Genomic DNA, 27500 nt, shown 5'->3' with positions numbered 1-27500 from the left:
CTTCCCCTTTTCCCTCCCTTACCCCTGTCATCTCTCCCTTAACACCTTCCCTTACTCCCTTCCTCTCTTGTCCTCACTCCGTTATCACCTTCCCTTACTCCCTTTACCCCCTCCCTCCCCCCCCCCCCTCCCCCCCAGCTGGTGGATGACGATCTGGACGGCTCGGACCGCGAGCTAGAGGACGCTGAGGAGGAGGAGGAGGAGGAGGAGGAGGAAGAGGAGGAGGAGGGCGTGGCCTCGGACCTCTCAGACCTCCAGTGGGGCGACGCCTCCCCGGCCCACGGGGGACGTCCCGCCGCCGCCTCCGCCCTGGTGCGTGCAGAGCGCTCGGGCCGGGACACCCCCGCCAGCGTGGACTCCATCCCGCTGGAGTGGGACCACGACTACGACCTGAGCCGCGGGCTGGACGGCGCGGCGGAGGGGCGGGGCCTGGGTGGCGAGGCAGGGGGGCGGGGCCAGGAGCGAGAGGACGAGTACCTGGGCACGGCGGTGACGGCCGGGCTGTCAGGTGGGTTCCCCGGCCGTGTTGTAGGGGGGGGCCGAGGGATCTATGCACTGTAACACTTGCAAATGGAACACAACACATGCTGGATTTAGTAAACAAACCACATATTCAGACAACACAGCGCCTGGCAGAAACAAGAATAAACAGTGTCTGAATTCGCAGCGCATTTTCCAAATGCTGCTCATGTGTCAAATTGTTGAAGCGTTTTTTCTCTTACATTGCTTGAGTTTTGTCTAATTTAGCTTTCTTGAGTTATAGTGCGTACTGGCCTGTAGATATTATTTCGGGGTACATATTTAAAACTGTCCATTTTGCAGACGATTGTGCCCTGAATCCAAACCATATATTACAAATGTACCAACTTACCTAATTGAGTTCTGAGCTCCTTCATGATGTATCCCAGAATTCACTCTGAGCCGCTTTGTATGAAGGCTTTACATATACATTGTAAATATATTCAACCATATCTCCAGACAGCTGACCCATATTTAATATAACATCTTATATCTGTATCTTTATCCAGTTGTAGGTAACTCGCACTAAAACACAACAAACTCCATACATTCAACCACTTGTTCGCACGACAAGCAGGTGGTTCCTCCGTGCAGAGTCAGACTGTAAGTGTCGTGTTGCGTCCCTCTCTCCCCAGATGTAGTTATCCCCGAGAGCACCGAGGCATACATTAAACTGACCGAGAGCACCCTGCGGTCCTCCTCCGGTAGGCCACAACACCGCAGTGTCTGGGTGTCCCCGCCTGAAGCACATAACCCCGCCGCCGCATGCTAGCGGTCGTAGCATCGAGCTACGCGCCACCGTGCCAGAACCTAACTAACGCGCATACCATTTAACCACAGAGCACGTCGGTTAGCATGCTACATTGGACTGCCGTGTTAGCTAGCACGGCCAGCACCGCATGATGTCACTCACCGTTCTCCTGACATTATTAGCTTACCGTTTAACCAGAGTGCACGTCGGTTAGCATGCTACATCAATTAGCATGCTGGTTTGTAATGCCTTGTTAGCTAGCACGATTAGTGCTGCATGATGTCCGTCTCCGTTCCCCTGCGCGGTCTCACCTGGCTGAGGTGAACCCCTTCATGTGCACATCCGTTTAACTCCATGCTAATCCATCGCATTGTTCCTCTTGCCTGCTAATGGTTTCACCACATGGTTCATCTAACAATGTTCACCTCCAGTGTGGAATATAACAAACTAGAACTAGCACGACTGGTTTCGTCTCCATCCACAAAGCTCTGCCATTCCGACAAATTCATATTTTCATGTTTTATCATATTTTGGTGGCATGCCGTGCTTGCTCCATACGTCCGTGTCCTGTTGAGTTACAATCAACGCATGGCTGCGTTCCAAACGATACGCCGTTTGCACCGTCCTTCCCTCCCTGTCCAACCCTTGCTCTGCCTCGCCCCTCCCTCCAGGGACTCCTGCCCACCTGAGGCAGCGGGACCCCGCCCTGGAGCGGCAGCAGAGGGAGGGCCTGGCCAACGGCTCCAGCCCCGAGCTGGACTCCTCCTACATGGGCTACGTGAGTCACCGGCACACCCCCGCTCAAACGACACACAACACACAACACAACACAACACATGGGCCACGTGAGTCACCTGTACACAACACAGAGCATGTGGCTCGCTGGGTTATGATGACCCTGTCTCACTGGCTGCACTTTCATTATTGCGTCCTTTAATATTTTATTTACTTTCACTTTCACTTTTCACCTTCAAGTGATCGATATCGCTCTGTATGTATCTATTGATTTGTCTTTTTGTACCTAATGTTCTCAATAATTCTATTTTAACGACCATGCTTCTTACTCAATGTGCAAAGCGTACCAAGCATAACACTGAGACGATGAACCCTGTCTCCGTGGTTACCGTAGATGCGTCTGATGGGGGAGTGCAGGGGCAACATGGACGCGGTGAGGAGGGCGGAGGAGGAGCTGACGGAGGAGGAGGAGGACGCCCCGGGCCTCACCAATCCCATCAGCACCGACGCCCAGAGTGCAGGTCGGTGAAGGGGACGCGGCCACAGAACACACTGCGTACACCGAAAACAGAACAGTATTCAACTCCCATACCCTGTCCTGAAACGCTAGTGAAACACCGGTTCAATCTCCTTGTGAGGCCTGCCCACATCGGGGATGTGTTTACCCCTTTATTGGGTCATTGGTTTAACAGGAACAGCTCAGAATTCATATATTGCACCAGTGATAGCTACAAGCTAGTTAGCGTATGTAAGCCCTGGGCTGGGCTGGGATCGAACCGAGTACCTTTGGGCTAAGATTAGGGAACACCAGCCACTACACTGCCCCCCACTCCAATACATTACCCTGGTTCCCTAGTAAAAGAGTCCTCTTTTACCATCGACCAATCACAAGCCCTGACTGGTGTCCTCAGTAGTGTGACTTCGGCCATGTTCTCTCTGTGGTTCTCTCCGTGGTTCTGACCCGTGGTTCTCTCCGTGGTTCTGACCCCTGGTTCCCTCCAGGGTTCTGACCCGTGGTTCTCTCTGTGGTTCTGACCAGTGGTTCTCTCTGTGGTTTTGACCCGTGGTTCTCTCTGTGGTTCTGACCAGTGGTTCTCTCTGTGGTTCTGACCCGTGGTTCTCTCCGTGGGTCTGACCCGTGGTTCTGACCCCCGGTTCTCTGCGTGGTTCTCGGCGTGGTTTCTGACCCGTGGTTCCGCCCCTTCCAGGAGTGATCGAGCGCTGGGAGCTGCACCAGGCCCAGTCGCTCACCGACCGCCACCGGCAGAAGCAAAAGCAGCTGATCTCAGACCTGCAGACCATGAGGGCGTGGCTGGGCCAGTCGGAGGCGGAGCTAGGACACCTGCGGAGCCTGGACCTCAGCACAGACATCCAGGCCATCCAGCAGCGCATCCGCAAGCTCAAGGTGTGTGATTGTGTGTGTGTGTGTGGTTGGGGGGGGGTGTGTGTGTGTGTGTGTGTGTGTGTGTGTGTGTGTGTGTGTGTGTGTGTGCGCGTGAACTTAAGAGTGTGTGTGAATTAGCTTGTAATGAATATTAAAATATCTCTGAGGATCTGTTATTTATTGAGATCAGTGAGTTAATATTCATTTTCCAAATTCTAATGAAGGACGTCAAGTACACACTATATCAAAAGACCTTTGATATAACTCTTGTTTCGATTATTTTTAGTAGTAGAGTAGCATGCAGTGTAGTCTTGTGTGTGTTTGAGTGGATGTGTAAGCCCACCCATCTCTGTCTGTACTGGAATCTCATTCTACTGGAGCTACGCTGGGGTCCTGAAGTAAACCCGATCACCTCACACACACACACACACACACACACACACACACACACACACACACACACACACACACACACACACACACACACACACACACACACACACACACACACATACACACACTCACTGTTGGCCTAGCGCTCGACCTCATGATAGCATACCTCTGTGCACAACTAGCCAAGAGACCACGGCCTGCGAGGCATCTCACACCTTCTAAAAATACCCCGCCACTCACCCACATACACTTACTCCATCTAACCTTAACTTATACCCTTTTCCTGGACAGGAGCTTCCTAAACATGGTCTCTGGCCCCCGGCCTGGGGTGGAGGGGCAGTGATGTAATGGCCACTGTTCTATTGCAGATACACGCTTCACCCCATGTTTGCTCTTTTAATCTAACCGTCAGAGTTGAGTTAGGATCCAAGAAGGTGTAGCACCATGCTAACTAGCATGCTAACTTCCCTGCTAACCTTCATGCTAACTACCATGCACACTATGGTTTTCCATCCCCATCACCAACCCTCCCTCTTCTCTCCCTCTGGCCCCGCCCCCCGTTCAGGAGCTGCAGAAGAGCATGGACGGCCACAAGTCGGAGGTGCTGTCAATCAACCTGAGTGGCAGCGAGTTCCTCCAATCGGAGCCTGACTCCGAGGAGGCGTGGGCCCTGAGGGACGGGCTGAAGGAGATGAACTCCCGCTGGGAGCGGCTCAGCTCCTCGCTGGAGGCCTGGAGGGAGGAGCTACAGCGGGCGCTGATGCAGTGCCAGGTAGGACCAGCACGCACACATGTGCACGTGTACGTGTACACACACACACACACACACACACACACACACACACACACACACACACCCTCCCCTCCGAGTCCAACGCCTTCCTTTACCCACGGTGGGTGGCTCGCTCCAGTACTGACCCCAGAACCCGTCTCCCTGTGCTGCAGGAGTTCCACGAGATGAGCCACGGGCTGCTGCTGTGGCTGGAGCACATCGACCGCCGGCGCAACCAGCTCGGGCCGGCCGCGCCCTCGGCCGACCGGCCCACCCTGCGCTGCCACCACGCCACGCTCACGGTAGGAACCACCCGCCGGCACGGCGGGGGGGGGGGGGGGGTTATGATGACCCTGTCTCACTGGCTGCGCTTTCATTATTGCGTCCTTTAATATTTTATTTACTTTCACTTTCACTTTTCACTTTCAAGTGATCAATATAATGGTCGAGATTCGTGGAGGAGTCGTCGTGCTTATTTTGGGTTAACGTCTGTTTTAGTGGTTCTGAAGTGGGAACACGCTGGTTAGGGGTCGGATCTCACACAAGCACACATTTAAACGTGTTAAGGCTGCTTATAAACAGGATGAAGGCATCTAAAGTACGATATACCTAACGGTCTCACAAGTCATTTTAGATGTGTTAACATCTCCGGCAACAATCGTAAACTGATATCGTAACGTGAGGTCGTAACGTGATAAAGTAAACTGATATCATAACGTGATAAAGTAAACTGATATCATAACGTGATAAAGTAAACTGATATCATAACGTGAGGTCGTAACGTGATAAAGTAAACTGATATCATAACGTGATAAAGTAAACTGATATCATAACGTGAGGTCGTAACGTGATAAAGTAAACTGATATCATAATGTGAGGTCGTAACGTGATAAAGTAAACTGATATCATAACGTGAGGTCGTAACGTGATAAAGTAAACTGATATCATAACGTGAGGTCGTAACGTGATAAAGTAAACTGATATCGTAACGTGAGGTCGTAACGTGATAAAGTAAACTGATATCATAACGTGAGGTCGTAACGTGATAAAGTAAACTGATATCGTAACGTGAGGTCGTAACGTGATAAAGTAAACTGATATCATAACGTGAGGTCGTAACGTGATAAAGTAAACTGATATCGTAACGTGAGGTCGTAACGTGATAAAGTAAACTGCTATTGTAATGTGAGATTGTAAAGTGAGATCGTAACGTGATAACATAACGTAATAACGGAACATAATAACGTAACGTGACAACGTAATAACATCCCCCATCATTCCCCCCCCACCCCCCCCACCGCCCAGCAAATCAAGCAGGAGCTGCTGGACTCCCAGCAGAAGGTGTCGGCCCTCCAGGAGCTGTCGACCCAGCTGCTGGTCCACATCCAGCCCCCGGGCCCCGGCGCCCAGCCCCCGGGGAGCGGCCCTGCGGCCCCGCCCTCGGGCCCCGGGGAGCGGCTGGAGGCCCAGGAGAAGGTGCACGTCATCTGGAACCGGCTGAAGCTGCTCCTCAGGGAGGTGAACGTGGACCTGGAGGAGCTGGAGAGGAGGCTGGAGGAGGCCGGCCAGGGGAAGCAGGTCAGAGGCCGCAGTCGAGCCTGTGTTTCGTTGTGGTTCCAGTAGTAGATCGATACAATCATGTGTTGATCCCCCGGAGGTGAAGTTCCTGTGTGTACAGCAGCCCAGCAGCAGTGGAGGACACAGGATGTAATACAATTCAATAAAAACACAAAGTAGTGCTAAGGAACACAAAAATGGATGCAGAAGTAAACATTAAAGTAAGGACAAGCAGAACAAACAGGACAAACAAAACAAACAATATAAGTGATAAAGTGGCCCAGTGCCAGTACTCCACAGTATATAAGTTACAGCCTCGGGCCAGGCCATACAACAGCGCCCCCTCCCTGAGCCCAAAGCACACCCAGAGAGTACTTTGGGCTCTTAATGAAAAACGAAGATGATTTAATACTGTTTTATCGGAGCTCAGCCCACAACGTGTGGGTGCAGAAGGGCAGTGTTTAATCGCTGGCATTGTAGAGGACTTAAGTCTGTTTTGGACGTGGACATTTTCAGGAATACTATTGTGCGTCGGCTTTGGGTCCCAGCCTTCTTGGGGGGCTGAACCCCGACCATCCACCCCCAATACCAGGGAAAGACACCTGGAAATGCAGCAGATACAGAGCATCTGTCATCCCTCCGCTCACATTTCAATCAGGATCAGAAAGTGGCGAAACGGCCAAAGTAACAGATTTTTATTTTTCATTGTTTCAACAGGAGTCGCTGTCCCACGTGAACAAAGCCCACCTGTCGGGAACCCCTCGTCCCGTCTCCCTAGGGTCCGTCCCTAACCGGCGACGACTGGTAATGTGCTCCACGTTTTACCGTCCAGCTCTCCGGCCGGTCGGGGGCGCCGGCTACACTTTAGCACAGGACACCCCTTAAACGCTGTGCAGCGAAACATGTAGAAACCCCTATTTTATGAAGTAGTCCTCTAAGATGACGTTTGATTTCCTTCCTATAGCTCGGAGATCTTAGATTCTAATCAATTTTTTTCAGTTCATTTCTCTCCTGCTTTCAGACGTCCTATTAACATGCTAACCCAATACCAAATGTTTGCTAGCTACCCCGATTTTGATATTTGTTTAAAGAGGAGGTCATGGTCACTATGTTTACGCAAATATGTGTCTCCAAAACCTCACAAGAAATACTGGCTTTTCTTTTTTATGAACGCGACGCCATGGCGACGATTCGGAGATTGTGATGGATTTCATCCTCATTAACCAAAGGATGAACCACACAATCCCACGTCCACCTCACTCACTCACACCACCCTGTCTCCAGACGCCCCAATGTTAGTCTCGAGAAGCCAGATTTCTTAGTACTTGATTGTACGATCACCATCATTGATCATGTTGCTGCCTCCCCCCCCCCCCCCTCCCCCTGCCCCTCCCCCTTTTGTTATTATCTCCCTAGCGATACGACTTCTGCTCTCTCATCGTTTTTTAATTTGATTTTACTCTCATCAGAAGCTTGGTCTTTATTTGCCCTGGACTGAAACATTGTTTTTCTTTTTTTTCACTCCCTCCTCTCCCTCCCTCCCTCCCTCCCTCTCCTCCCCCCTTGCTCATTGCCTTGGTACAGCCCCGGGGCAAAAGTAGTCAGGCCCGCGCAGGATACCCCAGCAGAGGCCCCCGCCACAGGTACCAATTGCCCTGGACTCTCTAGAACCCGGGGAGGGTAACGGAACCGCACGCACCCCCACCTAGATCCCCCCCCTCGAACCTCAACCTAGAACCTCCATCCTATCTGCCACTTCTTAACTCAATCAAATCTAAACTAAACTGGCAAACAAACTAAACGTCCAATCACGAAATCAATCTGTCTATCGTCAAAAAGATGATTTTGATTACTGTTGATTTTGCTTTGCGACTCCGCCGAGATTGTCAAATGTCGGAGTGGTCTCTCTCCCTCCCCCCCCCCCCTCAGCGTGCGTTCCATGACCCTCCCTCGTTCTAGAAGCCTCCTTACTGGCTGTTTTCATGAGCTGGGATTGGCTGATCCATGGGCCAGCTCCCTGTCATGTTGTGAACTGTCTCTCTGTCGTTTTGATGTGCTGTGCACTGCCTTGACCTGCTGCTCCCTCCCTCTGCGGAATGGCACCATCACCCCCATCATTCCCATCCTACTTTGGGTTTTCCTTTTCCCTTTTGTTGCTTCTCGTTTGGGGAAATCTGTGTTGTGTTGTAGTGCTGTCCTTCGCCCACCAGGTGGCGGTGTGCGAGTCCTCACACCCACAGCCTCCCCCCTGCTTCTGTCCCCTGTGTATCCTTCCCCCCGTGGCTCCAGCCATCACTCTTCTGTCACTTCTCTCTCCACACACAGAGCCGCACTTTCAGTTTTGGGGATCATGTTGGGAAGAGTGCCGATACATACTGGTTCTGCTGTGGCCAGCGCCTTGGGCTGGTGCTGTTGATCCTATCACCAGTCCTGACCGGTTCCCCCCCTCCAAGTCACTCCACCGCTGATTCCAAAACGTCACGTTTAGTTAGTATTTTGGACGTGTAGAAATGACGAGGTGGTCAAAAGCTACTAGTTAGGCACATTGTCTAGGGCTAGGGTTAGGGAAAACAAACGGGTTAGGGTTAGGGTTAACCCTTAGGGTTAGAGAGAGAGAGAGAGAGAGAGAGACACAGAGAAACGGGTTAGGGTTAACCCTAAACCTAACCCATTTGTTTTTAGGGTTAGGGTTAACCCTTAGGGTTAGAGAGAGAGAGAGACAGAGAAACGGGTTAGGGTTAACACTTAACCTAACCCATTTGTTTTTAGGGTTAGGGTTAGGGTTAACCCTTAGGGTGAGAGAGAGAGAGAGAGAGAGAGAGACAGAGAAACGGGTTCGGGTTAACACTTAACCTAACCCATTTGTTTTTAGGGTTAGGGTTACCCTAAGCCGTTTGTTCTGAGCTCCAGGGTCCCGCTGGGAGCAGTGTGTGTCTGCGCAGCCTGAGAAGCGGTGGCCTTGGACGGCATCTCTGGGCTGAGCAGCATGACATGGGGACGACAGGAGAGGCCTTCCTTGATTGGCTCCTCTGTATGCACAATGGCGAGCCCCCCTGCCCCCCCCCCCCCCCCCCCCCCCCCCCCCCCCCTGCGCCCATTACTCACTAATTGGAGACGGAAATTGAAATGCGTGTTACCATGGAGAGGAGTGTTCTGGTGGGCTCAGAAGGGCCGGAACAGCTGACACACACACACACACATGTGCACACGCATATACACACACACACACACACACACACACACTCAGACGCTTATACACATGCAGGCAAGCACGCACATACACACACACAAACGCGCACACGAACACACACATGCAAACCCGCACAAACGCACGCACACACCCGCGGGTACATACACACACACACACATACACAAACGCGCATACATGCGCACAGACATTCACAAACACATATGCATACACACACGCACACAAACACACACACACACATGCATATACACAGGCACGCACTCACACACGAACACTCATACACATGCATACACACACACACACACACACACACACACACACACACACACACACACACACACACACACACACACACACACACACCCACACAGGAGGGCCTTCGTGGCCGGGAAGGTTCCCAGCCACAGCGGGAGGAACAGGAAGTGGGTCTGAGTCGTCTGGGCACAGAGCCTCGGTCACTTCCTCCTCCGGGCGGACCGGGAACGCCATGTTCCTCTGGGGGAGGACAGAGGGAGAGGGAGAGAGGGAGAAGGAGAGAGAGAGAGGGAGAGAGAGAGAGAGAGAGAGAGAGAGAGAGAGAGAGAGAGAGGGGGAGAAAGGGAAACTTTTGGCCCCGTTGCGCCATGTCTCGAAGGAGAGGGGACCTTGAACTCTCACACACTAGGCTGCGGAGCCGGAGGGAGGGAGAGAGAGAGAGGGGGAGAGTGGGGGGAGGAGGGGGAAAGAGGGTGAGAGAGAAGGAAAGGGAGAGAGAGAGAGAGAGAGAGAGACAGACAGACGTTCTCCTCAGCCAATCACACAGGAGGACGCCTTGTAAGCCGATTCCCACTTTGAGTGTTCCCCGTGCATGTGTGTGTGTGTGTGTGGTCCTCTGTGCCCCTGTGTGTTCCTTCTGCGTGTCTTCTAGGAATGTATGGTGGGGCGCGCAGGCCCTCTCGTCGTGTCCTCCTCCTCTCTCCTCCTCCCCTCCTCCTCTCCTCCTCTCTCCTCCCCAGATGTGTTTCAGTTGTGCATACGTGTTTGTGTGTACCATCCTCTCTCTGCACCCCACATCCAGTCCTCGTTCCCCGGGCTCTGGTTGGTCTGCGGAGGTGCTTCCTACGGGGGTTCGAGTCCCTTTGGGTTCTGATGCACCTTACTGCGTTCAAATTGTAAACACGCCCCCTCCCCGCCGATACAGGGCCGATGCAGACCAACTCAAAGCCAGGAGCACAGTTTAGATGCCATCTCCTCCCTGACCACCACTCAGGATCTCTCTCTCTCTCTCTCTCTCTCTCTCTCTCTCTCTCTCTCTCTCTCTCTCTCTCTCTCTCTCTCTCTCTCCTTCCTGTTGTTTGACTCGTGATCTCGTCTCCCCTCCCGCCTGCAGCCCGAGCAAATCCCTCGCCACCGCTGGCTGCGCTTCCTCCCGTTCTGACCGGACGGGCGGCCTCTGGACCTCCTCCTCCCCTCCGGCGGGCCCCTCCTTCCTGCTCCGCGTGCTGCGCGCGGCGCTGCCGGTTCACCTCCTCCTGCTGCTGATCCTCGGCCTCGCCTGCCTCGTGCCCATGAGCCAGGAGGACTACAGCTGCCACCACGCCAACAACTTCGCCCGCTCCTTCCATCCCATGCTGAGCTACACCAACGGACCTCCGCCTATATGAGGCGCCGCCCCATCAAGGACCCCGAAGTCACCTGTACCGGGACCACACCCCCTCTATGAGGACCGCCCCCCCCACGACCATATATGGACCAGACATCCGCCCAGTCCATCGTGGCCTCTGTTCCGTGTGAGGACCGGACAGCCGCCCGTGTACGGGCAGAACTCTCCGCCCGTATAAGGACTGTCCCTCCGCAGCTAGCTACCAGCTTTGCCAAGGACTCCGACACTCTGACTAGTATGAATGTTCCCTGTTCTTTCCCTGCAGGACCCCCGACTCCCACTCTCCCGACCCCAACTCCACAACCCCACCTCCCCCTCCACCCCCACGCTGGGAGCATATGAAATCCGATGGAGTGTCTCCACCAGTAACACAATGAGAACCAGTCCATTAGAGCGTTCTGGGGCCAGTTGACTGAGGCCCTAGCGTCTCCAGGGTGAAGGGACTCAAGCCTCCTCCATCCGAATAATAGCAGTTGTTTTTTTATTCTTTCTTCGGAAAAATGAAGTATATTATTTTTGACGTATTTTTTATTTCTACGGTTGAATCAAAGAGCACTATTTATATACAACCGCGTGCTGGGAGCCAAAGTCCACGGCGCTGTTCGTACTTCAGTGCTGCTACTATTTATTTTTTTCCGTTCGATTGGATTTGAAGATTTGTTTAATTTCACGAGGACACAGCACAGACTGTGGGAGATTCTACCTGTAAATCGTAGTTTAGGTGAAGTATCAAACATTCATCTCTTTGAAGGGTTTCCAAAATGAGAACTTTTCAAAATTGACATCATGGTAAAATCTTGCGATTTTGAACACCGAGTGATCCAATGCCTTCGGAATCGGCCGACGATTTCTGATGGACGCACTTTGTATTTAAAAGAAATGGCTGCCGTTATTTTATTTTGTTCACGAGATTTACAAAACAGCCTTTCGGAGACAAACTCGTCACGGAAGGTAGCCGATAGCTGAACCCTAACGCACTGAAACGAGCGCCTGATTATGGTTCCTCACCGAAGCCGTCCAGTCTTCCCCCAAGACAGCCAAATGCTGGTGTCCCTGTTTTGATCTCCTTTTATATCCATTCTAGTATTTCAATATTTAATCACGTAGGGCAAACCTCGACACGCAGGATGAGATTCCGTTTATTTTATTTCTATCGGTGATTCAAATGCCCCGCAAAACGCGGGCAGTTATTTTTTTACCTTTTTAGTTCGAGCATGCACTTCTGCAAGTCCTTTCTGCTTTTTAAGTTTGCCAACCAATCACGGTCTGTGTACGGAGACAGAGGTGCGGAGGCGGGCGAAAAACAATGCTTGGTGCTTTGTTACCGTGAGGACGACACCTCTGACGCGATGGAGATATCTAGTCTGCGCTGTTTGAAACTGTAAAAAGAAACATAAAAAAAAAAGCCCGGACATGGAAATGGTTATTTATGTATGTACAGTTTGCTAATGCTGAAATCATGAAGAATGTTCTTTACATATAGTAAAAAAATATATAAAATACACATGTTTTCAGACTTGTTTTTGGCTGAGGAGACTATTTCGAATGAGGTAGCGAAACAAGGTCTGCAACAATTTCACTATTAGGACCTTTATTTTAATAAACAGTAAACAACACTCATGTGGGATCAACGGACACTAAAGTAGGTTTCTCTTTACACTCGCAGCCAAAGTGACTTCACTTTGGCCGCGAGTGATTGCTAGCCGCATCAAACGGCTAGCAAGGCACAGTAGTCAAAACAGCAAACTGGCACAGATATTGGGGACCAACATGAAACTCAGACAAGCAACTTCAAAAAGATGACCAATTATCATTCAATGGTGCACTCTAGTTTGCTCTCTGGCTTTATAATCTCAGGATGGGCAAACACAGATCATTTCTTGGGTATGTCCCTGGAAAGAATGTACTTGCTTGGCAAAAAGCCCAAATATTGACGGGTACAAACTTCTTTGACAAATCGTTTTTTGGCTGCTTGTTGTGCCTTCGGCGTCCATATTATGACTTGGAACCACCACCAAGAATCTCCTTAATATTAATTCAGAACAATGCACTCACATCTTATCATGGACAGTTGATTAGAGACATACGTCTCCTGGCCCACAGAAGAGCCTGGCGGTGTATTAAGCTTTAATTTTGTTTCTGTGTAGATATCATTATGTGTCCCTCTCCACTCAAGGTTGTGTACATTCCTGTATTCACTCGAGGAGTGCATTGTGTGTCCTCGTAGCCTTGGCAACGGCATCAAGACTATCCACGTACGTCAACTTAAAGACAGGTATAATTTACAGACCCTTCAAATGTTCCCGCAAAAATCGACCCCATTTTTTTCAGCCCTGCACATAATATACAAATTTAGACTGAACAAAAAGACAAAAAAACATGTTCTGATACGCATAGAAAACAGATCTACTATAGAAAAGAAAATGCCAATTGTCTTAAATTACGCAGTGTAAAGCTATGACTTTCGTTAGCACTTCTATCAATACCCCAAGACCCCAAGACGCAAGAAGATATTCATAGAGGGAACTGATATATTCAGTACATCATAGAAATTACATTAACCTTCCCCCAAAATATGAATTAAGGCTTCGTCCCAATTCTTAAGAAGGCACTAAAGCTTTATGACATTGCAAGTTGCATTGGCACAGAGAGAAATTAAGCCTTTTTTGGTTTACAACAATCTCACCCCGCTTGGCATGCAGTTGGCACAAATGGGCGGTCATGAAGGCAGATAGATGGGGCAAGGCACCACAAGAGAGTGAAGAGTATTTTACATTCAGCATATGGCACGACATGGGTATAAAAAACTAGCCGTTAGCTAGTTAGCCAGCTAGGCCACGAAATGTCAAGACGCAGTCTGCTACGGTCGTGAGCAGGACTCCAAAGATGTTATCCCCGCCCGATTCATACGCTCACACAGTTTGAACGGTATCCAGCGAGCGCTGAACTCGATTTAGACAAGTCAACGAAAATGTGTTGGAATGTTGCTAAAGGAACTCCAAAAAAATGCGAAACTCACTCAAGTAAAATCACTTAAATAAAACAAAACAATCATGGCTAAATGAACATTCAAATACGTCATTTTTTTTAAATCGGATCGCCCATATCGCCGGCGCGCTATCATCCCCGTTCTCTCTATCTCCCCCACCACCCCCCCCCCCCCCCCCCCCACCAACCACACCCGATTCACAGCAAAAAAAGGGCTTTCATAACTCAGATCCACCACAAGGGGGCGCCCTGCCAGCGTGTCTCTCAGACGGACGCACACTCGTGGAGGGGCCCCCCGCTGATGAGCACCCCGGGACCGGGGGCCCGACCGTGGCCCTCTAGCCCGCCGGCCCCGCGGTGCCCGGTACCTAACTCGGAGCAGCTGGAGCTTCCGCTGGTGCAGGCTGTCTCGCGGTCTCCCGGACCCCCGCCCCGGGGGTGGGAGGCCGCCTTGACGGGCCGGTGGAGACGGTGGGCGTCCAGCATCTCCAGCAGCAGGTCGTACAGCGGCACTTTGTTCTTGCACTTCATGCTGTACAGGTGCTCCATGCCTTTGTTACTGGGGGGGGGGGGGGGGGGGGACAAGCGGAGGGTTAGGGCGGGGGACATAAGGTAGGGAGAGGACTGACGAGCATTAGGATAGGATTACCTTTATTCATCCCCAATGGGGAAACTGGTTTGCCACCATGGTCTGTATTAAACATAGAACATACAGTGCAACACAGGAATACAAGTACCAACCTAAAACAAGGACAGAGCGTGGTCGCAGTGGGAGTATGTTCCACTATCATAGTTAAATAATAGAAGGTTAGAAAGTGAATTATAAATAGGGATTAAATAACAATATTAGGAAGAGCAAGATTGTATCACCCTTGCTAGTATGCCATATTGCCACAACTGGTCAACAGCTTCAATAAATATAAATAGAGCAGAATTATAACAATGAAATCGGTAGTCCTTATTAAAAAGCCTAGTTGCTGCAGGAACAAAAGACCTCCTAAATCTCTCTGGACTCTGGTCTGGGTGGCAGTAGCTCAGGAGGTAGAGCGGGTTGGCTGCTAACCGGGATGTTGCTATTTCGCTCCCGGGCTCCTCCTAGCTGAGTGTTGAGGTGTGACCCCTGAGCAAGGCACCTCACCCTAACTGCTCGCGACGAGCTGGCTGTCGCCTTGTATGGTTGACCCAGCCGTCGGTGTGTGAATGTGTGCATGAACAGCGGAATGTCAGGCAATATTGTAAAGCGCTTCGGATAAATGCGGTCCATTTATCATTTGGTCTGCTAGACCAACTAGGTGGACCTACTAGAGTCGTATCAGAGCTTTGAACGGAAACCAGACAGACAGTGTGTGGGCAGAGTTGTGATTCGTGTTTCCTGTTTTGTTACTAAGACAATCGTCTGAAGAGAACCTTTGTCTGAACACTTTGTCTCACAGTTTAGCTTGTCCTCCAAACTGAAGTAAAGCTTTAGTTCACCGGTTGCTGGCCGTGTGGCCACGGTAGGCTACTGACAGGATGCTATCGGCTCAGTCAGGATCAGACAGACTCACACATCATCGGTCAGCCACCTCACGTTTGTTTTGGCTCCGGCTGAGACCCAATCCAAGGAACGCATGGCTAAGGCTAAGAACTTGAGAAGTTCTAAAGTCTGATATGCGTGGCCAAGAGTGTCAGACCTCATGTGTCTAGACTCGTGTGACTAGACTCATGTGAGACCTACCTCATGTTTCTAGACTCCTACCTCATGTGTCTGATGTTTGACTCCTACCTCATGTGTCTGATGTGTTAGTCCTCCTACCTCATGTGTCTGATGTGTTAGTCCTCCTACCTCATGTGTCTGATGTTTGACTCCTACCTCATGTGTCTGATGTTTGACTCCTACCTCATGTGTCTGATGTGTTAGTCCTACCTCATGTGTCTGATGTTTGACTCCTACCTCATGTGTCTGATGTGTTAGTCCTACCTCATGTGTCTGATGTGTGTGACTCCTACCTCATGTGTCTGATGTGTTAGTCCTCCTACCTCATGTGTCTGATGTGGGACAGCAGAAGCAGCAGCTGCGCCTGCCGCCGGGACTGCTGCTGGATGGAGCATCCTGATTGGCCGATGTGGTGGATGAGGGCGTCCGTGATGGTGTCGAGCATGCCCTGAACGGCCAGGCTGTCGTGAAGGGCCTCCATGGTGCTGGTGCAGAACGAGAAGGCCCCTGGAGAGAGAGAGAGAGAGAGTGAGAGAATCTGTTTGCTGAAGAACAGGACAGGGCCTGGGGAGTGCAAAGCAGTGCACCAGTCTGTCAGCACGCTTTACAAACCAGTGCAACGGTGAATTTTTTAACTTTATTCACCGTTTCTTTTGTTCGATTTCAGCTTATTTCTAAACTGTTCGGACAGACTCTGCGTTGTGTATTTTCAGTCGTAGTAGTAATTCTTGAAGTCGAAATCAAATCAACAATTAACCTTTTAACACAGACAACAAAGACTTTAGATTAGACAGCAATAAATAATCAATCACTAAATAAACACACTCATTAAAACGCAGTTAAAAAAAATCACATTGAGAGTGGAAAGTTATTAAAGCTAATTAAAGCTGATGTTATGAGAGACACACAGGCTAGCAGAGACAGCAGGCACACTGCTTTATATACCCTCTGCATCTTCAACATTGCTTAGCTCTTTTGCTAGTCTCTGTCCAATTTTTTTCAATCTATAATACTCCTTCTCAGTGAAACCTCCCTCCCCTCTGATGTTCATCTGAGATTTTACAGAAAACAACAGCATATTTTATCTGCAAAATATTTATCATACTGGACATTCTTCATATTTTTTGTTTTTTTCAAGAACACCTGTATACTATGTACTGAGTACATCCCATCCAGCTGTGAAGCAGAAGCCAGTGGTTAGTCAGTGAGGGGCTGGCTGTCTGTTACACAGTCCTCCATCTCCCCCTCCTCCTCCTCCTCCTCCTCACTAGACTGTCTGCTCCTCCCTAGCTGCTGTTTTCTTTGCTTTAGAGCCACAGGTTTCCCTGGCCTGTTTCTTTTTAAGAAGGGGAGCCTTACACCTACTGTCTTCCTCCTCCATCAACCCACCCTCACTGTCACTCTGCTCTGCTGCAGCAGAGCTGGGCCCAGCCTCTACACTCTCTGCTGGTTCTGTAATAATATCGTCCCCCTTCTCCTGTACAACGCACTCACTCTTTTTTTCATTGTCAACACATACAAAAAAACATTCTGGATTTTTAAGAACCTGCTTTCCAATTTCAAAATTTTCATCATCATGAGTTGCCTTTTTTGGATTTTCCCAACACTGCTTTGCAGTTACAACATTTTCTTCTGTGATCCCAATGCTTGCAGCTCGCTGTTTTACAGCGTCCACATCTTTGGAGGAGCCTGCTGTCGCCTCAGCAGGCTCAGCCCGATTTTCGGGGGCTATTTCCGGGCAAGCTCTGACTAAATGCCCTTCTTTTCCGCAGCCAAAACACTTTAGAGTTCCAGAGTTTACAAACACAGCATAGTCAAAGTCATCCACCCTTAATTGAAAAACTAAACTCAGTTCACTGTCCTTCTTGTTCAGAATCATGTGCACTTGCCGTCTGTGTGACACTATATGCCGCAGCAGGGGAGATTTGCATCCCGACGGCAGCTTAATGATTGCAGACACTATTTTCCCGTGCCTCGATAGTTCCCGAACCAGAACCTCGTCGCCAATGAACGGAGGGATGTTAGAGATAGTAAACCTCGCTGCCGGCGTTGTTAGCGGAGACACGGACACAAACAAATCCTTCACAACGATCCAAGATTCCACCACTTTGTTTGCCTTGGCCACGCTGTCCACAAAAACAACGACCCCTCCTTTCATCCGGGCCGCAGACCTGATGCTGCTGTGCCCGACAACACCTGCCACTGCCAGACTGCAGTCCTCCACTGAACACGGGAAGGTGGTGGAGATCTCGAAGCTCCCCGAACGCCGCCATACTCCAGGCGCACCAACCAGCAGCCGCTGGTCGATCGCGAAAAACACCCCAAAGTAACACCAAAACCCACCAAACACCTCGCAAAACCTTCACCCAACTATATTTCCAACAACTCACACACGCTCCGCAAAACTCGCTCCTTCCGCTCAATCAGAGAGAGAGAGAGAGAGAGAGAGAGAGAGAGAGAGAGAGAGAGAGAGAGAGAGAGAGAGAGAGAGAGAGAGAGAGAGAGAGAGAGAGAGAGAGAGAGAGAGAGAGAGAGAGAGAGAGAGAGAGAGAGAGAGAGAGAGAGAGGAAAAACCACAGAGGCTGAGATAATCTGAGACAAATGTATATAAACAGTATATTTCTTTGATGGGCTTTTTGTGTTTTTGTGTACAGTGAAGAGAGACGGACGTGTTGCAGGCGAGAGGGGATAAACTCCAGCGGAGGAAGGCTGCGTGGACCAGGTGTAGCCGACTAATATCTGAATCGGTTCGTCACGTAGAAACTGTCTCAACTGACTCGACCGACGGGGGAAAGTTCACATCCCATCTCTTCGGTCACGTCCATTCAGAACATTAGTTGTTCTTCCAGGTACCTCAAGACCAACCGATTCTCATATTAGCAGGCAATAGTCTCTGGCACAGACACACACACACGCACACGCACATGCACACACACAGGCCCCCGCCCCCCTCTCTGTCACGTTGTCATGGGGACGTGCATCGGAAACATTGATGATACAGACCTTTCGAGAACACTCTGTTCAGCTAATGTGCCTGTACACATCAGTGCTACACTTCGGTGGGCGTATTTGGCCAACGTGACCACTATTTACCCCAGGGAACGGGAATTATGCTGCAAAAACATGGTCCGGTAAATAAGAATGAAGTGCTGGGTTAGATTAGAGTGCTTTAAAAAGACACGCCGGAGTTGAGCAGAATGATGGCTTTGAGACAGGTTTAGGGTTAGGGTTAGGGTTTGGGCTAGGGTTAGGGTTAGGGTTAGGTGTTTGGTGTCCACTCACCAGAGTTGAGCAGGATGATGGCCTTGAGACAGACAAACTCCTCAGGGTTCAGCTGGAGCATCCGAAAGCGTGAGACGGTGGCCAGCAGCATGTCGAAGATCTCCGCCATGCCCTCTACGCAGTCCCCCTCAGTCCTGGAGAGACAGGGAGCAGAACAACTTCCTTAGGCCGTCGGGGGTCTGCGGCCCACCACAGTGGGGGGACAGTGAGGGAAAACTGTCTGTTGTCAATCAAGGCGGGATCCCAACCACAATCACCCTGATTGGTGGTTCCCTTTTACATTATGGATTTCGAGTGGGCTCCGTCTTGCATTACTGCGGAGCCCCCATGGGGTCACATGACTTAAAAAATAATAAACATAGTTGAAATCCTTACTCATGGAATTGTAAAGTTTGCTAGCAGATTGGTGCACCGGTTTTTTAAAGCGTGCTAACAGATTGGTCCACTGGTTTCTAAAGCATGCTAACAGACTGGTCGACTGGTTTGTAAAGCATGCTTACAGACTGGTGCACTAGTTTTTAAAGCGTGCTGACAGACTGGTGCACTGGTTTGTAAAGCGTGCTGACAGACTGGTGCACTGCTTTGAACTCCCCAGGCCCTGTCCTGTTCTTCAGCAAACAGACTTTTGTCGGGAGGCGATGGCCACTTCTTCCCAGTAAATCCAATTCATCAAGATTTAAGAGCTAAATCAATATCACCAATTTTCCTTTCATTAAATCTTCTCTTTTTGTTGTGGACCTTTCATGGCTTTTATGTGCATCGTTAGTTCTTTTCACTATCATTACATCTGCCCCTAAGTCTAGATTAATTGGATTTGCTGGGAAAGTCATCGAGGTCAGGGCAGGTGTGTTTGCAGGAGGGGGAAGAGGAGGGGGCATGTGTATTACAAATCCACACACATTGTTTACAAATCCCAGGCCACACTCCACCAATCCGTTTTCGTGCTTTAACGATCCGTTCACATATATACCATGCATCCAGACACATGATTGCTTCAAACAAATATGAAGCGAAAGAAAGTGGGAAATCTTCAAGTCTGACGATGACTGGGGGCTCGAACCATCTGGGGGCGCGGGGGGGGGGGGGGGGGGGGGGGGGCGGTGGAACAAGTAATGGACGGATGGCCATGTCTCTCCGCACAGTTTGAGCAGACAATGGTCGCGAGCTGGATAATACCCAAGATGGATCTGAAGAGGAAGATAAAGCCTCTGAACCCAGAAAGAGGAATCCATCACTCTTCCACCCGCTGCATTTTTGCCATCAAATCCAATTGGCTGAGGACACTCCGATGGGGACGGGCTTTTCAGAGGTAATGATCCCTAATACCCCTTTGGATCAAATGGGACCATGGAGCACATTAGAGGGTAGGGGCTCTCCGTCTGTCTGCGAGTCGGGCTCCCTATTCTTCTGCTTCTTCATCCATCTTTATCTCCCTCTCTCCTCCCTCTCCCTCTCTCCCTCCTGGTCTTTAAAGGGTATCCAGTGTGGCAGGGCCATGTTGTTTACCAGAGGAAGCGGAGGGAACAAGTCGTGCCTAAAAAACAGCCCTGTTCCCCCTTGTGTCCCTATAACACTGCTCTTCTCTCTCTCTCTCTCTCTCTCTCTCTCTCTCTGGCTTGCTCTCTGTCTCTCACTCGTTCTCTCACTCACTTTTTCCAATCTCTCTCTCTCTCTCTCTCTCTCTCTCTCTCTCTCTCTCTCTCATCTCCTTGGCAGTCCACCTCCATCTTGCCGAGTGTATTGAGGTTCTGATTGAATCTCGCCTAGTTGCCGGCCCGGCACACTCATGATTGTGGTGGATTGGGTGCTGTGGTGCTGTGGTGCTGGTGGTGCTGGTGGTGCTGGTGGTGCTGGTGGTGCTGGAGGGAGGTTTGGCTCCTCTGGGCTCCGTAGGGGGAGCAGATAATGAGTCTTTCACCTTGACTATTTGAAGATGCACAAGGACTGCCAAGGTGTGAAACGAAAAATCGACAATGCTGATTTTATATACTGTGTGTGTGCGTGTGTGTGCTTGTGTGCATGTGCGTGTGTGTGTGTGTGTGTGTGTGTGTGTGTGTGTGTGTGTGTGTGTGTGTGTGTGTGTGTGTGTGTGTGTGTGTGTGTGTGTGTGTGTGTGTGTGTGTGTGTGTGTGTGCATGTCACACCTCATTTTCTTTCTTTATGTTTGTATGTTTGTGTGTGTGTGTATTTCTGCCTCTCAGAGAGTGTGTCAGAGTGTGTTCTCCATGTTGCACATGGAGAACACGGAAAGAAAGAACAAACATAAAGAAAAACAATGAAAGGATCCTGCAAGAAGGACAGAGAGAGAGAGAGAGAGAGAGAGAGAGAGAGAGTTGGAAAGACAGAGACAGAGAGAGAGAAAGAGAGAGAGAAAGAGACAGAGAGATAGAGAGTAAGAGAGTCAGGCAGACAGAGACAGGGAGAGAGACATATAGACGGAGACATAGAGACAGAGACAGAGGGAGCATGAGCATGGGTTCCCACCTGTCCAGGATGAGGTCTTGTGCGAAGATGAGTTTCCCAGGGTAGTGGATGGACCTCCAGATGAGGCCGATCATCAGGACTTCCAGCCAGGAACTCTCCAGGAGCTGCACCTGGTCATGAAGGGACAGCTCAAGGAAGCCTGCCACACAAAGGACTGCATTACCCAGAAGCAATCAAAACAAGACTACATTACTCATAAGCACTCACACCCAACACTGCATTACCCAGAAGCACTCATTCACAAGACTGCATTACCCATAAGCACTCAAACACAAGACCACATTACCCATAAGCACTCACACACAAGACTACATAGGCACTCACACACGAGACTACATCACTCTTAAGCCATCACACAAGACAAAATTATCCATAAGCACTCAAACACGAGACTACATTACCCTTAGGAACTCTTACACAAGACTACATTACCCATAAGCACTCACATACAAGGCTACAATATGGGACGATGATGCAGGCAGTACTTCCACAGAATATAGGCTATTCAAAGCTGTAATATTTACAGATTTGTTCTGTATAGATATACAGTGTTTTGCCCATCCACATTTTGGAAGTTGAAAAAATACTTAGCCTTGCATAAACTTCTGATTCAATAATACCTTTGAAATTTCACACGACAAAGTCCAGTCACATGTCTGATCACTATCCTCACGTTTCACACCAGAGTGGCGTTCTGCGTTTGGTTTTTGTTTCCCACTCTTGTCAGGGCAGGGCTAACCCGGCCACGATGCAACGGGAACATCTGCAATCTGCCTATTTTCACCGCGTGCCAGTAATCCACAGCACTCAGCTGCCCCAATTCATATTTAAGTACCCCCCCCCCCATGAGGCCCTGCCCACGACCCGCGCAATTAAGGCGCTGTTCCTTAAGGCTCTCAGTGACGCACGCCGCTTTACTGCCACAGAATAAGGATTCGCTCAGTGAGTGCCTGGGTGTCACGCGGCCGTCTGTGTTAATGTTTTGGTGAGTATTTTCTTTGTGATGTGTGTGTGTGTGTGTGTGTGTGTGTGGGGAGAGGGGAGTTTACCATCTCCAGTGTTTACCCTGCATGCTCTGTGTGTGTGTGTGTGTGTGTGTGTGTGTGTGTGTGTGTGTGTGTGTGTGTGTGTGTGTGTGTGTGTGTGTGTGTGTGTGTGTGTGTGTGTGTGTGTGTGTGTGCTTAGCATGCCTTATCCTGCATTTACGCTCCACGGGGTGCCAGCAGATTGGTCAAACAACCCTGTCAAATGTGATGACTATAATTACCAACAACCTTAATGATTCTGTGTGTATGCTTGAATGTGTGTGTGTGTGTGTGTGTGTGTGTGTGTGTGTGTGTGTGTGTGTGTGTGTGTGTGTGTGTGTGTGTGTGTGTGTGTGTGTGTGTGTGTGTGTGTGTGTGCACCTGACACCTAGGCAACAGCTAGGTAATGTAAGGTCTTCACAATGATATCACACAAAAAGTGAGCACCACACACACACACACAGACACACACACACACACACACAGAGAATCCACAAACACACACACACTGCAGAGCACACAATAAATTATCGTGTGGATTTATTTGCCTATATAGTGACGCAGATTAAAGTGAGCGCACTCTGGGACAATCAATGACGGTCCATTGTACAGAACACTTGACCACACAACTTTACATTCGAGTAACTGGGGGTCCAATAAGAATCTAGTTGCCAGACAACCACCAAAAGAACCTCAACACTTAGATGGATGACCTGAACATAACCTTTAAATACCCAGAAAGATGGCCATATGAGAAAGGTTTCCAGTTAGTGATTAGTTAGTGATTTAGAAAAATAACAGTATGTTGATGGATTCCTACCTCATTGTATAGAAAGCCTGATAGCTAGAATAAAAGCCCCCACAAAAGCCCAACTACAACATTTCAGAGTTCATACATGAGTCCACTTGAACAAAAATTTTACGAAAGTGATCTAGCAATAAACCAATGGCTAACTGGATAACAAACATCTACCTAGCACACACTCTATCTCTAATAAAATCCAAAAATAGTGTTCAGACGGCACACAACAGCACACGTTTTCCTCATTCACATGACAAAACATGTCTTTCAAACATCACGAGAAGAACAAATAATAATCTTCAAAGTTTGTGTGTTTCAGCTACAATAAACGTTATCACATTTTTTAGGGCTTATATCGTGAAAGTCCTAACCTGGGACCTTCTTGGCCCATGCGATCATGTGGACAAGCTCCTTGTCGGCCATGCTGGTGAGCAGCGTCATCATGCTGACCTCGGTGTACGGCCGGTTCATCTTCTGCCGGGAGGACAGGATGGGAGGCTCCGCCCCCTGGAGGACCAGGAGCACCTGGACCAATGGGGAGACAGCGATGAACCATCGAGGGCCAAGCCACCCCCCCTGCACTGTCCCTTTCGCAATTGAGAAGAGGGTTCTATTTCATCCCTATTGACCGCCAGAGGCGATGCTGAAAGCACTGGATATCTTCACCTCGCGCATGCGCATTTCGAGTACCTATATCTTCCGGTGTCGTCAGAGGATCTGTTCCTTTACATCTTTTCGCTGCACAGGTACCGTATTGAACCTTTGTTTAGAGAAAGGAAGGAAATTCGCTTACAGCTGGCTACGTGCAAGGGCTAGCTTATATTTCTAAAGAAAGAAAAAGAGTTGTAGCCGGTGTTTGTTGGTGAGGGCAGTGTGCTCGCTCCCGCTCCCAGCAGCACTCGTTTGCCTCATTGCTCTGTTATTGTTTGGTGTGTTAGCCGTTAGCTTTGCTCTGTTCTAACCATTCATTTATTTTCCTTGTAACTTACCGGTGAAGGCGGTGCTCTCGCTCCCGCTCCCAGTAACGTTTTAGTTTGGCTTCCCCTTTTTTTTTAGCAGCAGCGCTTACGCTCAAGCTAATTCATATCGGTTGATTTATTTTTCTGGTGAAGGAAGTGCTCTCGCTTCCGCTTCCAGTCACGCTGCCTGTGGCTGCCTCCGTAATGGCCCACCTTTGTGTCGCCTGTGCGGCTCCTCTCGAGCCTGAGGAGAGTCACGACAGTTGCCCTTCTTGCCTCGGTCTCGAGCACTCGAGGGAGAGCCTCACTGACGGTGCCCGATGGAACTGCAGCCGCCTGCCTCAGGTGCTTAGAGTGGCTAGGCTGGCAGAGGTGGAGAATCCAACGAGCCCCTCTGCCTTAATGGGCCTCCCTCCCAATCAGCCCGGTCGTTTTGGGCGGCATTGACATGATGGGGCTGCGGCTATGGGTGCCCCCCCCCAAAAAAGAAGGCAAGGGGCGGGCTGGCTTCCAAGGTGGACGTGTGTGAGCATTGAGTCACTCCTTGTGTTCTCGCGAGAAGATTCTAGGAACAGATCCTCTGAGGACACCGGAAGATATAGCCTTCCCGGTCTCACTTGAGGGTCAAAGGTGACTATGTTGGTATTAGGTACTCGAAATGCGCATGCGCGAGATGGAGATATCCAGTGCTTTAAGCACGGTCATCCAGGATTCATAGAACCGTAGTTACATTCATAACTTTCGATTTATCTAAAGACTCTTAAAGTGTCTTTGGACACAGACACTTGTTTACATCTTAATGCTGGCCGAGATAGTGTTTGCTGTTAGTAGCCAGAAGCACGCACACACAAGACTACATTACCCATAAGCACTCATACATCCAAGTATTCAGAATACAATACTCAGATTGAGTGATGAAACGGGATACGTTACATATTACATTTTTGGGCATGTATTCTGTAACTGGATACATTTTAAAAGTATCCTTCCCAACACACACAATACTGCATTACCCATAAGCACTCACACACAAGACTACATTACCCAGAAGCACTCATTCACAAGACTACATTACCCACAGAAACTCGCACACAAGACTACATTAAATCCCCGCCTCGACCGACATGGTTGGTGTTAAACAACAATGAAGCAAAGATGGAGTCCACTCTGATCTGATCTCGCCTGCCGTCGGACCATAGATATGTACCTACAGTCTACTCCCTGAGACACCTCCTGTTCTCCTACCTGGTCCGGGGGGATCCCGATCCGAGAACCCCTCGCCGCTCCTCCGACGTCCGCCCCCGTTCTCTCGCCCGCTCTGGAGCCGCCGCTGCCGCAGTTCCTCCTCCCGTCCTGCGGGGGCGACGTCCTGTTCTCCAGCTGCCTGGCACCCTTGTCCCGGTCGCCGGCCACGCCACGCCGCTTGTCGCGCCTCAATACCCGGCTCCCACGGTCCTTGCGCATACCTGGGGTACGAAAGAGAACGAACCGAGTCCACGTACGTGCACGTCAACGTATGCGCACGGACGTACGTGCGCATGTGCACGAGGCATCTTTCCTCTCCAATCCTGTTTCCTGTCTTTGCGGCCCAGTGTGTACTGGGATGCCTGGGCACATAGCCTGGTCCAGACTCTCGTACTTCATTGAATTTGCACAGAGAGTCTAGCCTCTCTCCATTGACAAACGTTATCTCACTTGAAGTCGGATGTCTGTTGGAGTTCAAAACTATCGGATCTGCCCCGTGCCACTCTGGATCTGCCATAACCAAGCGAGTTCCATAACTGGCTCGGAGTGGCTGGAACTCTGCACCACGGCTGAATTTCGGGAACGTCTTTGGATACTGTGTTAAAGGCCCACTAATACCTATATTAAAGCATCCATAAAATAGCATGTCATGGCACCTTTAAGGTAAAGGAAAAACCTCGGACACGAGAAGTTAACGGAGTCGTGCAATAGGCCCTCTCGAATGCCGGGGTGAAACATTTGTTTCACTACGACTCCTTTCAGCTGCCCACCCCTCCTTCTCCAGCAAAAAATAATAACAAAACGGCTAATAAAACGCTAGAGGTGGCGTTTTGAAAAGAGAAAACGTACAATATTTTAGTACATGGGATAAAGATAATTATGAGCCTTTGATTGATATCCAGTCATCTTTTGCGGAGACACATTCCTTTTCCTCACTTGTATTGGAGTGAACGGAGGTATCTACTTCTGGGCCCCTTGAATCGAGGGACCCGTCCACAGCCCGCTTCAGCAGCTGCGATACCAGGCTTGGCTGCTGTGCTGAGCACTGGTGGATTGCGGAAGTATGCACTGTTCCTGGGGGCTTGGTTTGACTACAACTCCAACTAGCGCACAACCTCAACGTCATTGTCCTCAGCCACTTGCTCTGTTCGCTGATTGGACCGGAGAAAGAGAAAACCCGCAAATCTACCGCAAACCCAGGGAAATGAAAATTGAGCGGAAGTACGTAGGCGGTCGGAGCCAGGCTACTCTGCACATTCACCAAGTATGAAAACAAATAGTGTGATAGTGCACGCTAATCGAGTGTTGATACTCCCTGAAGAGGAAATCCCTCCAAGGCCGCATTAAAGTTAGTCTCAGAGCTATCTGCTGTTGGCAACATACCCTGACTTGGTGCCCAGTCTTCTAAACACGAGCTGAAGGAAGGTGTTCTATTTTGAATATTCAAAACGTGGTCAACAAGGACCATAAGGGACGGAGTAGGGGTCTCATCTTATATTAATCTCTTACATTTACATTGCAGTTATTTGTTTATTAAAAAAAATAATCAATCATTAATTCAAAAAAAGAAAATGGTGCATGCACGGTGTGCATGTATTTGTGTGTGCGTTTTGCATTGTAAATGTGTGAGTGTATGTATGTGGGGTGGTGTGTATCTATGTGTGCGTGTGTGGGGTGGTGTGTGTGTGTGTGTGTATGGGGTGGTGTGTGGTTGTGTGCGTGGGGCAGCATGCATGTCTGAGTGCATGTTGGGTTGTGTGCATGTGTGTGTGTGTGTGCGTATCTAGGCGTTTGTTTGCGTGTGCATGTGTGTGTGTGTGTGTGACACAGTGTACATGCGTGTGTGTCCATTTGTTTATGTGTGTGTGGCAGTTTGCTTGTGCGTGTGTGGGTCTGCGTGTGGGTCGGTGTCTATGTGTCTGTGTGTGTCTCTCTACCCACCTCCTTTCATCATGCCCACTTCGTAACACTTCCGAAGGCGACAGGCCTGGCAGCTCTTCCTGCGGTTGCGGTCGATGGTGCACTGGTTGGTGGCCGGGCACATGTAGTTGTTGTGGC

General features: G+C 49.8%; 2 protein-coding genes across 2 annotated transcripts in view; one reads left to right on the top strand and one right to left on the bottom strand.

Annotated features, from left to right (window-relative positions):
• The window catches only part of syne1a (spectrin repeat containing, nuclear envelope 1a), a 133764-nt gene extending 119683 nt beyond the window's left edge, over positions 1-14081 (top strand). The window contains exons 108-118 of the mRNA XM_056581866.1: positions 139-508; positions 1155-1223; positions 1942-2048; positions 2400-2526; positions 3214-3410; positions 4348-4554; positions 4728-4856; positions 5860-6132; positions 6829-6915; positions 7696-7754; positions 10689-14081. Coding sequence (XP_056437841.1) covers positions 139-508; positions 1155-1223; positions 1942-2048; positions 2400-2526; positions 3214-3410; positions 4348-4554; positions 4728-4856; positions 5860-6132; positions 6829-6915; positions 7696-7754; positions 10689-10962 — 1899 coding nt within the window. The 3' untranslated portion in view covers positions 10963-14081. The remainder of the gene's footprint in view (positions 1-138; positions 509-1154; positions 1224-1941; positions 2049-2399; positions 2527-3213; positions 3411-4347; positions 4555-4727; positions 4857-5859; positions 6133-6828; positions 6916-7695; positions 7755-10688) is intronic.
• Positions 14082-14168: 87 nt separating this feature from the next.
• LOC130374281 (estrogen receptor-like) overlaps positions 14169-27500 on the bottom strand; it is a 16648-nt gene continuing 3316 nt past the window's right edge. Inside the window, exons 2-8 of the mRNA XM_056580959.1 lie at positions 27384-27500; positions 25443-25663; positions 23610-23763; positions 21412-21550; positions 18928-19061; positions 15969-16152; positions 14169-14508 (exon numbers count right to left, since the gene is read on the bottom strand). Of these exons, the coding sequence (XP_056436934.1) occupies positions 14214-14508; positions 15969-16152; positions 18928-19061; positions 21412-21550; positions 23610-23763; positions 25443-25663; positions 27384-27500 (1244 nt within the window). The 3' untranslated portion in view covers positions 14169-14213. The remainder of the gene's footprint in view (positions 14509-15968; positions 16153-18927; positions 19062-21411; positions 21551-23609; positions 23764-25442; positions 25664-27383) is intronic.

Source organism: Gadus chalcogrammus, chromosome 21 (assembly GCF_026213295.1).
Source record: "Gadus chalcogrammus isolate NIFS_2021 chromosome 21, NIFS_Gcha_1.0, whole genome shotgun sequence".
Lineage (NCBI taxonomy): Eukaryota > Metazoa > Chordata > Actinopteri > Gadiformes > Gadidae > Gadus > Gadus chalcogrammus.
The sequence above is the reverse complement of the archived record's forward strand: the minus strand, read 5'-3'. Positions and strand labels throughout refer to the sequence as shown.